The 12,149-nt window shown below is 44.7% G+C and overlaps 1 protein-coding gene across 1 annotated transcript in view; it reads left to right on the top strand.

The window, feature by feature from the left end:
- Positions 1-12,149, top strand: part of TTC7A (tetratricopeptide repeat domain 7A) — a 182,695-nt gene that overhangs the window by 75,789 nt on the left and 94,757 nt on the right. Inside the window, exons 13-15 of the mRNA XM_028724852.2 lie at positions 1,952-2,009; positions 3,926-3,998; positions 11,832-11,992. Of these exons, the coding sequence (XP_028580685.2) occupies positions 1,952-2,009; positions 3,926-3,998; positions 11,832-11,992 (292 nt within the window). The remainder of the gene's footprint in view (positions 1-1,951; positions 2,010-3,925; positions 3,999-11,831; positions 11,993-12,149) is intronic.

Below are 12,149 nucleotides of genomic sequence, written 5' to 3'. Positions count from 1 at the left end.
CTTAAGAGATACAAGTTCATCAAGGCCCTTCTTTCAGTTTTATTTTTTGCTGTGGTGCAAAGCATTCCATTAAAGCCTTGGGGCCTCCTGGGATAGCGTCCTCAGGAAAGCAGAGGACAGGAGAAGGTACTGCCTGGCCAACATCTGTCATTGCTAATTTATGCTCTGGTCAGGAGCCAAAGTCTATCCCAGAAGAGTTTCACACACACACACACACACACACACCCGGGGACATTTGCACTGGCTGAGCCTCTGGCAAAGTTCTGTCCCCTCTTTCCCAAGCCAGCAGGCTCCCGACAGACACGTCTCCTACATCGAGGGGACAGCAGGTGCAGCACCCAAGCTCTCTCTTTCAGGCAGCCTTCCAACAGCTTTGCACAGATGACCACGCAGAAGTGCCAAGGCTCAGCAAACAGCTCATAAAAACCTGGCTCTGGGAAACCATCGACATCCACACAGGTAGAGGGGGGAGATACCACATGCATATGTTTCAGGGAGACCGAAGGCTGCCGTCCCATATCCAGCCAGTCCTGCTGGAATCTCATTCCAGCCTATAGGAACAAAGCAGCTTCATTTCAGGGTTGCAGCCATAAATGTGTAAGAAACTGGTGGGTTGCATCCGGCTAAGTCATACTTGGGAGAAGACCCATGGAAATGAATGGACTTAATTCAGGTAGTCATGTTGTCCGACCTAGTGGGATAAAACACACGGTGGCAGCAAGGTGATGTCCATTTTCGTGGGCTCTGTTAAGGGACAAAATGCCATTGGGCAGAACTTCTCCAAGCTGAAAGTATCCAAAGCAGGCAAAATAAACTAGGGACATCATTTTAAATGTAAGGGTCCTTCGTACACGTTCCATTTTTATTGTGCTTTTTTCACTCTTTTTGCAAAAAAAAAAAAATCACTTAAAAAAAAAGCAAACCCATGAAGCTATTTAAAAGCAAGAGACAATGAGAAAAGCTAAAGTCAGCTGCAGGAAAGAATGGACGTTTTGCGCCTCCTATAGAAACTGGAAAAGGGGGTTGGGTTTGTTTTCTAAAAACTAGCTCTGTGGACTTTCCACATCAGAGCGTTCTGCACAAAAGCTGCTAAGAGCAGAGAAGGCTGGTTGGCAATGATATCTGGAATGGCAATGATCTCTGGAAGAAACCCCCATCTGAAGATATGGCGCGATATCTGGACTAAACCCCATCAGTGAGTGTAGTGGCTGGAGTGCTGGACTAGGACCAGGGAGATCCAGGTTCAAATCCCCACTAAAGCCAGGGTGTTCACTGGGGCCAATTGTTATCTCCCAGCGCTGCCCAACAGAGCTGTTGTGAGGCTAAAGATGGGGAAGAATAGGTGCATCATTCTAAACTCTGTGGATGCAGGGCAGCACAAAAATTTAAGAAACAAATAAGATACCAAGATCTAGGGCAGGCATAGGCAAACTCGGCCCTCCAGCTGTTTTGAGACTACAACTCCCATCATCCCTAGGTAACAGGAGCAGTGGTCAGGGATGATGGGAATTGTAGTCTCAAAACATCTGGAGGGCCGAGTTTGCCTATGCCTGATCTAGGGAGAGCTGTTCTCTAACTTGCCATGACATTTTATATCTGGCCCAGTTTTAGCTGGACGTTCTCAAAAAGGAAAGATTGTCCACAGGCGTCTGGTCTTACAGGAGTGATCACTTTGTAGAGCCCCATGAATTAAGGCAGGGAATACTTTCTCCAGCAAGATCTAGGGAGAACTGTGTGTTCGTACTCTCCTCTCTCTCTCTCTCTCTCTCTCTCTCCCCACCACCCCCGCCACAACATAAAAACCTTGGGGGAATGTTCATTTTGAGGAACCATACGGACTGTTTTTCCCAACTTTGAAAGGGGGAAGGAAAAAAAGAGCACAAAGCCATTCAAGCTTAGTGTTTGCTTCAACGGTTACAAAACTTCTCATGCTCTTTTGCTTGTGTTACAGCTACCCTGAAAAGCACACAAGACGACTTGCACCGAAAAGCACTTGAGACTCTGGAAAGGTGAGGAAGAAAGATTCCCAACTGACAGGTGTTTTGTTTGTTTTACACCAAAACCTGAAGCAATCTCTAGGCTTCTACTTGTGTTGGAGCTCTTGAGGGCATCTTCCTCCTCTACCCTTGTTTTAGGTGCTAATGAGGGAATAAATGCACGTCAGCAAAAGCATATTTCTGCCTCGAGAGTCAACTGAAAAGGTCCTCCTGCTGCTCGCAGATTCTCTGTGCACTAACCAGAAGTGTTAAGAAGGCATCGTTTGGACAGAGCTCCCTCTCAGTGGGGGATTTAGCTTTACGTGGCAGGCATTCCTAGACTCAGATGTAACATCTCCCTTACTGTGCTATTTAGATGTAATTGCTGTCCTATATTACTCTTAAACCATCTTTATTTTTAGCCTTTTGACCTTTCCCCACCGGCTGTGGCTTGTTTCCTTGATATCTTAACTCCGGCTTGGACGCGGGCAAGATTGCTAATCGGACATCACAGATGCCCACCCGTAGCCAACAGGGGGTGTTGTCGGGAGAGGTCAACTACATCATAGTTGACCAGATGCAGAATAGCCTGCTAGCATTAAGAAAAGTACAGTGGTACCTCGGGTTAAGTACTTAATTCGTTCCGGAGGTCCGTTCTTAACCTGAAACTGTTCTTAACCTGAGGTACCACTTTAGCTAATGGGGCCTCCCGCTGCTGCAGTGCGATTTCTGTTCTCATCCTGAAGCAAAGTTCTTAACCCGAGGTACTATTTCTGGGCTAGTGGAGTCTGTAACCTGAAGCGAATGTAACCTGAAGCGTCTTAAACCCGAGGTACCACTGTACTTGAAGAGGTAGAGTATTTTTCTGATTACAGTGGTACCTCTAGTTACGAACTTAATTCATTCCAGAGGTCCGTTCTTAACCTGAAACTGTGCTTTCGCTAATGGGGCCTCTTGCTGCTGTTGCGCTGCCAACACACGATTTCCGTTCTCATCCTGAGGCAAAGTTCTCAACTCGAGGTAACTCTTCCAGGTTAGCGGAGTTTGTAACCTGAAGCGTTTGTAACCTGAGGCGTTTGTAACTCGAGGTACCACTGTATATTTGCTAGAGACAGGGTGGTTTGAGAGAGCTGAAGGTGCTACGAAGCAGGCATCAGTGCTGAGGATTTGTACGAAGGGAGACTGCCTCAAACCGAGTCAGACTGTTGCTGTGTCAAAGCAAGCATTGTCTGTTCTGATCAGTGTTGCTGTCCAAGCAATGTCTTTCACACTATGCTGTCTGACCCTTTGGGGGATGGCAAGAATTGAACCTGGGACCTTCCGCATGCAATATGCGTGTTAGCATCCTTTGCTTCCTCCCTAAATGCCAATATTCTGCTACAGCACTGGTTTTGGGAGGCGTTTCTCGGAATCCCTGAGCAATGACACCCAATAAATAATTGTTGTTGTTTAGTCGTTTAGTCATGTCCGACTCTTCGTGACCCCATGGACCAGAGCACGCCAGGCACCTCTGTCCTCCACTACCTCCCGCAGTTTGGTCAAACTCATGCTGGTAACCTCGAAAGCACTATCCAACCATCTCGTCCTCTGTCATCCCCTTCTCCTTGTGCCCTCCATCTTTCCCAACATCAGGGTCTTTTCCAGGGAGTCTTCTCTTCTCATGAGGTGGCCAAAGTATTGGAGCCTCAGCTTCACGATCTGTCCTTCCAGTGAGCACTCAGGGCTGATTTCCTTAAGAATGGATGCGTTTGATCTTCTTGCAGTCCATGGGACTCTCAAGAGTCTTATCTTCGCACAAAGCTGATCTCCTATACCGCTAAACCTGAAACTGTTACTCGCTTTCACCGCTTTCTAGGCGTTCCTTAAATATCCAGGCTTCCAGAAGCGCAATGCATAGGAACACATATAAAATGAACCAGTACCATGCTCTCTGTGTTTGTGTTTTACAGAGCACGTCAACTGGCACCTGAAGACCACCAAATCATCCTCTACGTCTCATTGCAGCTGGCTCTTGTCAGGCAGGTAGGTACAAGCAGCAGAAAGGACTCTTGGGATGCTCTGTCATATATCTGTAGTTGCAGTTCAAAGAGGCCTTTGCCTTATCAAACTTTCTACCTTCAGTATGTTCTTTCCAAACTGACTTGCTTATTAGGAAGCCAAAGGTGCTTCAGTAATTTTAAGGGAACCCTTATTACATATTTTGCCATCTTTTGAGGGATGCGGATTACAATTTAATTTACTCTGCTATTAATGGAAGACTTAAAGACACTGGAAAAAGTTTGTTTCTGTTCTTATTTTTATTATGTATTTTGTTTTTCTTAAATTGTAATTTTATATTGTGTACTGCCTTGAGATCTACGGATGAAGCGTGGTATACAAATCTAAATAATAGTAATAGTAGCGGTAATAATAATTCTAGGGAACCAAGCTGAATATTATTGCAGGTTTTGGGGCCTGAGGACTAAAAACCCTCAAAACAGTTCCAAGATCTGTGTTATGGATTTGTTTTAAAGTCAACATAGTTTTCATAAAGCAGAGCTATGCTTTTCAAAGAAAGTGCTCCGTTTAGCTAAATTTCGAATTTTCACCTGTACTTTCATCACTGAGGCTGGTTTAATTATTGTGCCAGTTCTACTATAGCCCAGAGAAGCCTTCAACAGCCTGGTCCCCTCCAGATGTTTTGAACTGCATGATGGGACTTGTAGTCCAAAGCACCAGGCTGGTGAATGCTAGCCTCCAGAGGCATGCCAAGAATGCCTCATTTCTGCTCAAAGCTCTCTTTTGAGTATAGGATATGGGTATTGTCCCTGTTTGTGCGTGAGCTACCACCTGTCTTTGCAAACACAAACAGAAGAGCAAGGAAATTATGTATCGGTCAGAGAGGCATGAAGGCCTTAAGTGTAGTTCAACCTAAGGCCCTGCAAACAATATTCACTCATGATTAGTGCTGTCCTGCCTCTTCTGAGGCTGCCTTGTTTTCCTCCATTTAACACGGTATAAATCTTTAAAGCACGCTTGGAGTGTGTTGCTGACACCCGAGACATATTTATTTTTAGGCCTCTGAAATATCCGATTCTGCTTTTGCCAGCATAGCTCATGATAAACATTTTCGTAATGCATTTTTAATATCCTTAATAATTTAAACTATTTAATGTATTCTCTTTCTGATTAACTGAAGCCTAAATGATACTTACTAATTCATCTGGCAGATTGTATGAACTGGCAAGTGCCACGGCCGAGGCTTTCATCAGCCAATTTGGTGGCTACTGACATAAGGGCAGCGTTCCAAAATGAATGGAACGACACCATGGCCAAGTGCTCAGTCCATTCCTTGCTTTGGGCTTATGAATCCAGATTCCATTGAGTCATCTTGTTGTGCTCTTGTTTCTCATTGGCTGTTGTCGCTCAGTAAGGACGTTCAGAAGATTCTCGTTCATCCTGACTTCACAATTTCTTAGATCAAAACAAACAGCAGGTAGACTCAGGACATTAGCCAGCAACTTTTTCTTTTTCAATCTGAAGGTCATATTAGTTTGTAGGCAAACTTCTGGGGCCTCATGCCTGTGATGGTGGTGGGGAAATGGGCTACATTCCAGCCTTGCAAGAAGTAGAGGTTCCTGCACACATCTTCCTCTTTCCAGGGAAAAGGCATGATCAAACATGACCTCCAACATTTCTCTGATGAAAATAGGGGCACCCTATTCCTTACTCTCCCAACATTTGTCCCTGTGGTTGGTCACCTGGGTTCATCAGGCCAACTTTGATTTCCTGGGCAAACTGTGTGAGTCCACAGCCAGCAATTCATTGAGCCTTGCTAAGAGCGGCAAGTTTATCACACATTAAGCCAGGGGTCAGCAAACTTTTTCAGAAGGGGGCCGGTCCACTGTCCCTCAGACCTTGTGGGGGGCTGGACTATATTTTGAAGAAATGAATGAATTCCTATGCCCCACAAATAACCCAGAGATGCATTTCAAATAAAAGGACACATTCTACCTCTGGTAAAAACACGCTGATTCCTGGACCGTTTCTGGGCCGGACTTAGAAGGCGATTGGGCCGGATCCGGCCCCCGGGCCTTAGTTTGCCTACCCATGCATTAAGCCTTCTAGAAATGGAGGTGTTAGGACTCGAGTCTGCTGTGGGTTCCAAGAGTTATCAGGCAGCGATTCCCCCACCAGGTTCTAGGCAAGGAAGGGTGGGGGAGTGCAGTAAACGAAACGCCTCGAACAGTTCTCACCTCTAGAAGAACTTCTGGTTCTAGATTACTCTCTGGTTTAGTGGCAGAAGGACTTTGCTTCTTGTTGCTCCCTTTCATAGATCTGCTTCTGCTCCCCCACCGCCAGCCTTGTCGAGCTCCATCATCTCATCCCTGCCTCCCCCTGCCCCCACAAACTTGGCAAGATCTGGGGCCGATAGGTGCCCTGCCAAAAGAGACTGCTGCGTTTCCTTTGCCAGCTTTTCTAAAGGCCTTGAAATATTGAAGCAATGAGCCGAAGGTTTTTATCTCAGGGAGTTTGCACAAGCAGCAATAAATATTAACAGGAGCACCTCTACGCCCACACAGCTTATGCGGCGGCTTAAAGCTCCCAAGGATATTGGTCAGGTGCCTGTTCTTGCAAAATTGCACTCTGCGTGCAGCTCTTGGTTATTTGCATGGAGAGTGCATCCAGCCTCTTTTGCAAACCTGGCAGTCTTCGCCAGGCCCTGCACAGCAAGGCAGTGCCACCCCCATTTCACAGAGAAGGACCTGAGGCTGAGAGTTTAGTGGGGATTTGATCTGCCACCCTTTTCCTGGCATTACATTTATCCATTTAATGGCTGCATAAATGGGAGAAACAGCACTTCCCACTACTGCGTCTCCATAATGTAGGGCAGGGGTCAGCAAACTTTTTCAGCAGGGGGCCAATCCACTGTCCCTCAGACCTTGTTGAGGGCTGGACTATATTTTTTGGGGGGGGAGGAATGAACAAATTCCTATGCCCCACAAATAACCCAGAGATGCATTTTAAATAAAAGGACACATTCTACTCATGTAAAAACATGCTGATTCCCGGACTGTCCACGGGCCGGATTTAGAAGGCGATTGGGCAGGATCCGGCCCCCGGGCCTTAGTTTGCCTACCCATGATGTAGGGTGTTAAGTTGTGGGTGAACATATCAGACAACACAGCGATTCTTCAAACAGCTCTTGTTTATTCACAGGCCAGAACAGAACTGAACTGAAGGGTTCAGCCAGCCTGCTTATATAGAGCTCCACTAGAACGCAACAGTAACCAATTTATGTAACTATCCAATCACTGAACGTCACTTTCAATCCCTTATTTGCATATGTGGACCTGAGTGAAAACTATCTACAGTATCCCCCTGCTGGCCCAGGGTGAGAACTTCAGTACAAAACACAGGGGGATGAAAATGAGGGTGGTACAAGCTGCATTGCTTGCCATTCACCTGTGCCTTTCCAAGCAATCCTGTGTTGAAACCCAGTCTGGCAGCCCAGAGTCCATTTCTCTAGCAACCCAATTAATTTTTATTGTTTTGGAAAATGCACCTCAAAAAACCTCCCTTTGTCTATTTTCAGATGGTTGTCTTTAGCACTTCCAGTAATCCAATGGAAAGCTGGGGTCTGTTGACATTAAGCTCTTTTGATTCCTCGTGTGTTTGTTTGTCTGCTGGTGCTCAATTAAAAGTGAAATGAGGCCAGTGTGGGGGATGCTGATATTCTTTGTCTTCTTTACTGTTATTATCATTGATTCATTAATTACAAAAAAACAGCAAAACACACCCCACCCCCAGCAACTCACAGTTAGCAAAACAACAACCACCAGCTGGATATATTTAAAACAGAGGTTCCAGAAATGGGTGGTACTACCCCTTAGGGGGCAGTGGGATTATCTTGGGGGGGCACCAAGAGGTGAAGGGGTGGCAGGGGTTTCTGGAGGTGTAAATAAAAACTAGACTTTAGAAAGATGGTATCCCTTGATCAAGTTCATCCATTTTGTGCAGTTAATTCAACTAAATGGTTCTAATTGAATAAATGTTCAATATAATTATTACTGCCTTGAATGCCATTCTTCCTTAGTGGGTCATGCAAACCGCTATTCTGAAAAATGCTTTTTATAGGGTAGGCGGCATTGGGGACAAGTTTATGGAACCAAGGGGGCAGCAGTGGCCCCCAAATGCTTGGAAACTACTGATTTAAAACGAAACTAAAACATTGCAAAATAGACCCTCGTCGCAAAGACTCGTTTATCCAGTTGGTAAAGCCTGTCGGAATAAAAAAAATAAAATTCAGTTGTTTCCAGGAAGCGCAGATAGTGTGTGCCTGTGTTATCTCAACAGGAATGCACTTCCACAGAACAGGTGCAGCCACACTCAAAGCCCCAAGGCAAATTACCACAGTGGGCTTCTGAGATCTTTGGAGCAGCAACTTTCCGACAGATCGTTGGATATATAAGAAAGAAGGCGGTCTCTCAAGTGCTCGGGTCCTGAGCTGTCTAGGGCCCAACACCTTAAACTTGGCCCAGTTTCAGGGCTGGAGATGGATGCAGGTATAGCACGAAAGATGCAAGGCTCCCTTGTCAATGAAGTTAACTCTTTATTCAAGGAAATGGCATACAACTCAGCAACACTTCCCAGCAGGTCTTGCCCCTATGGTGGAGTTGCCAGGACTGAAGGGCCTTCTGGCCTCTGTTCTGCCTTCCTCCTTATCTGGTGAGAGTCACCTCAAGGGGGAGAAACTGCCATGAATAAGCACCCTGGCGTCTCCACTTCTGGGATGTTATTGGGAGCCAAAGACAATGTCCACATGGAAGCGGCAGAAAGATGGCGGGGAAGTGAGAGACTGAGATTATGATATCGTATAGATATGATGGTGTGCACTGAAAATCGTGCTCCGTGTTGTAAACTGTTCTTTAGTCTTTTGATGAAAGGCAGTACAGTGGTACTTCGGGTTACAGACACTTCAGGTTACAGACTCTTCAGGTTATAGACTCCACTAACCCAGAAGTAGTACCTCGGGTTAAGAACTTTACCTCAGAATGAGAACAGAAATTGTGCTCTGACGGCGCTGCGGCAGTGGGAGGCCCCATTAGCTAAAGTGGTGCTTCAGGTTAAGAACAGTTTTAGGTTAAGAATGGACCTCTGGAATGAATTCAGTGGTACCTCTGGTTATGAACTTAATTCGTTCCGGAGGTCCGTTCTTAACCTGAGGTAGAGTTCTTAACCCGAGGTACTGCTTCCAGGTGAGTGGAGTCTGTAACCCGAAGTGTTTGTAACCCAAGGTGTTTGTAACCTGAGATACCTCTGTATATAAATTTAATTATAATAACTGCAAATGAGTTGGCCAAATAGGGGAAGGGATCTTTGAGCTAAGCCTTAGAAATATTTAGGGTTGCCATATTCCCAAAATTGAAAATCCAGACAAAGCAGGGGGGGGGGTGTGCTTTTGTTTTTGTTTTGGCAACATCTCCGCCCAAAACTTAAGTTTTAAGGGATTTTTGGGGGGTTTTTAGAAAACAAGATTGCCCTATTTGCCAATTCATTAAAAATCCACCCAGACTCCATTTTTGCAGCCCGATTCGTGGATGTGTCCAGGAAAACCAAGACATATGGCAGCCCTTAAATATTGGAAGCCTATTTGTTTTATTATTTGTGTTGTCTTTCTCCTCTCTTTACTTCCTTCCTTTGCCTTCCTCTCTTTTCTTTTGTTGTTTCTCTTTCTTTCTTTCTTTTTATTTCATTTCTTCTAGATATAATTTTATTATTGTGAAAACTTTAATAACTATTTTTTTGGGGGGGGGGGAGGAATACTAGAAGCTGCTTTATACTAAGTCAGACCATCTAGCATAGTACTGACAGCCGCTGTCTAATGTGCCAGGATGCTGGAGATGCAACCTGAGACCATCCTCATGCAAAGCATATGCTCTACCACTGAGCTACGGACCTTCCCCATTGGCCTTAGTTCTAAGAGAGTCTATAGCCCTCTTGATGGCAGGAAAAATCCTGGACAGTGCAGCCTACAAGTGCCTTGCTGTATTTGATATTTCTGTTCTTTCGCTTTAAAGGGCCATTTTGCTCATTAACCTTTTCCTATGTGAAGAGCTCTTCTGTGTAGGAAAATGAAAGAGAACCCATTAATGTCCAATCTGTAGCCACAAGTTTTTCAAACCTAAATAGCTCTACTGCTGTATCCCTGAGATGCTCTTTTGAGCTCATAAAGACCCTTGTGCCCTTTCCAGAGGATCAGCTTAAAGGTGACTCGAGATCTGCTATCAATAACAAATGGGGAAGATTTCCTCGGAGAATTTCTGTAAGGAGGCATAAAGATAAAATGTCAAGCCACATAGACTTGAAAGTGGCTTTTGTATTCATTACCGATGTCAAGGCTTCCACTCTCTGGAAACTTAATTCTAAAGACATTCTGGCTGCCTCCTCTAGGGCAAAGCCCTCACACTGTGTGACTTGTATAGAAAGCACACACACATACAGGGTAAACTACAAAAAGCACATTATGATCCAGTCAGCAGTTTAAAACATTTTGGAAAATGGCAGTATGAAATTCATGGAAGCAATTTAAAGGCAGCCATTTAAAATTCAACCCACTGTCTCAGTGAACTATGGCCTGAAAGACAGGGGGTTTTGCTTAAGAACCTGTACTGATGGATCCCTTGGGATGCAGTTCCAAAAACATGAGGCCACTACCAAAAAGGCGCTGTCATCATCAATGCCCATGTATCAGATAGGTGATAGATTTATAAACCTTCAAAGACAATCTTAAGGCCTGAACCAAATTCATATGGTGTGTGGTGTTGTTGTTTGTTTGTTTTAATTAGTTTTTATTAAGGTTTTTGTGTTACAAAGCAGACAGACAGACAGACAGACAGGGAAATGTATCTTTTGCTCTATAAGAGCAATATTTTTGCTCTATAAGAGCAGTCTTTTGCTCTATAAGAGCGGTATCTTTTGCTCTATAAGACGCACCAGACCATAAGATGCACCTAGTTTTTGGAGGAGGACAACAAGAAAAAATATATTCTGAATCTCAGAAGCCAGAACAGCAAGAGGGATCGCTGCTCAGTGAAAGCAGCAATCCCTCTTGCTGTTTTTGGCTTCTGGGATAGCTGCGCAGCCTGCATTCACTCCATAAGACGCACACACATTTCCCCATACTTTTTAGGAGGGAAAAAGTGAGTCTTATAGAGCAAAAAATACGGTACATCTATAGTCTCCACTTTCAATTCATGGTTCTCTTCACAGTTTGTTTACATTTGCGGAGAGACACTTTTGTCATAGACATCTTGCAGTTGGGGGAAAGGAGAGGGTGGGGAGAGAGATGGGGGTATTGTTCTTTGGCTGAACAGATTCATATGGTAAAAAGTCATCAATCGACTGGCAGATGTGGGGCTCCCAGATGTTGAACTCTTAACTCCCACCAGCCCCAGCCAACACCAACTAGAGTACAGTCAAGAATGATGGGAGCTGGAGTCCAGCAACATCTGGAGAGATACAGGTTCCCTAGCTCTGATTTAGGGCTTAAAAGCCATTACCAGCACTTTTAAATTTGGCCAAGGTAGCAACTGCCTTTCTATCCTTTGTGCATTCTAGATGGATGGCTGAGAATTATTTATGAGCTGGATTGTTGGCGTGCTCTTTTGTAACATGCATCTGTAAGATGTCTTTTATACTCTAGCCTTGCAATTGACTTGGTTTTATTTCATGCTGATGAGTTTTATTAATATTGCCTCTAGTGCGTCTTTTGTCTGTGTGTTCTGTTTTTGTTATGCTCAAGGACCAAAACAAATGAACTCAAACAGAACTGAAAGCAGGATTAAATGAGAGAAATCCTTTTTTATTTTCCAGATTTGTGATGCGATAGAACAGCTCCAGGAAGCTCTGAAACTGTGCAAGGATGATATGAATTCCCTTCATTTGCTGGCCCTCCTTTTTTCAGCGCAAAAGCACCACCAGCATGCGTTGGATGTCATCAACATGGCCCTGGCAGAATATCCAGACTGCTTTAAGTAAGCAACGTTAAGAGAACGTATGCAATGTCTTACAGTATTGAGGAGTCTAAAGCAGGGTTTCCCAAAATTGGTCTCCAGCTGTTGTTGGACTACAACTCCCATCATCCCTAGCTAGCAGGACCAGCAGTCAGAGATGATGGGCATTGTAGTCCAA

Source organism: Podarcis muralis, chromosome 3 (assembly GCF_964188315.1).
Source record: "Podarcis muralis chromosome 3, rPodMur119.hap1.1, whole genome shotgun sequence".
In the NCBI taxonomy this organism is placed as follows: Eukaryota; Metazoa; Chordata; class Lepidosauria; order Squamata; family Lacertidae; genus Podarcis; species Podarcis muralis.
This window is presented reverse-complemented; position numbering and strand designations above follow the sequence as displayed.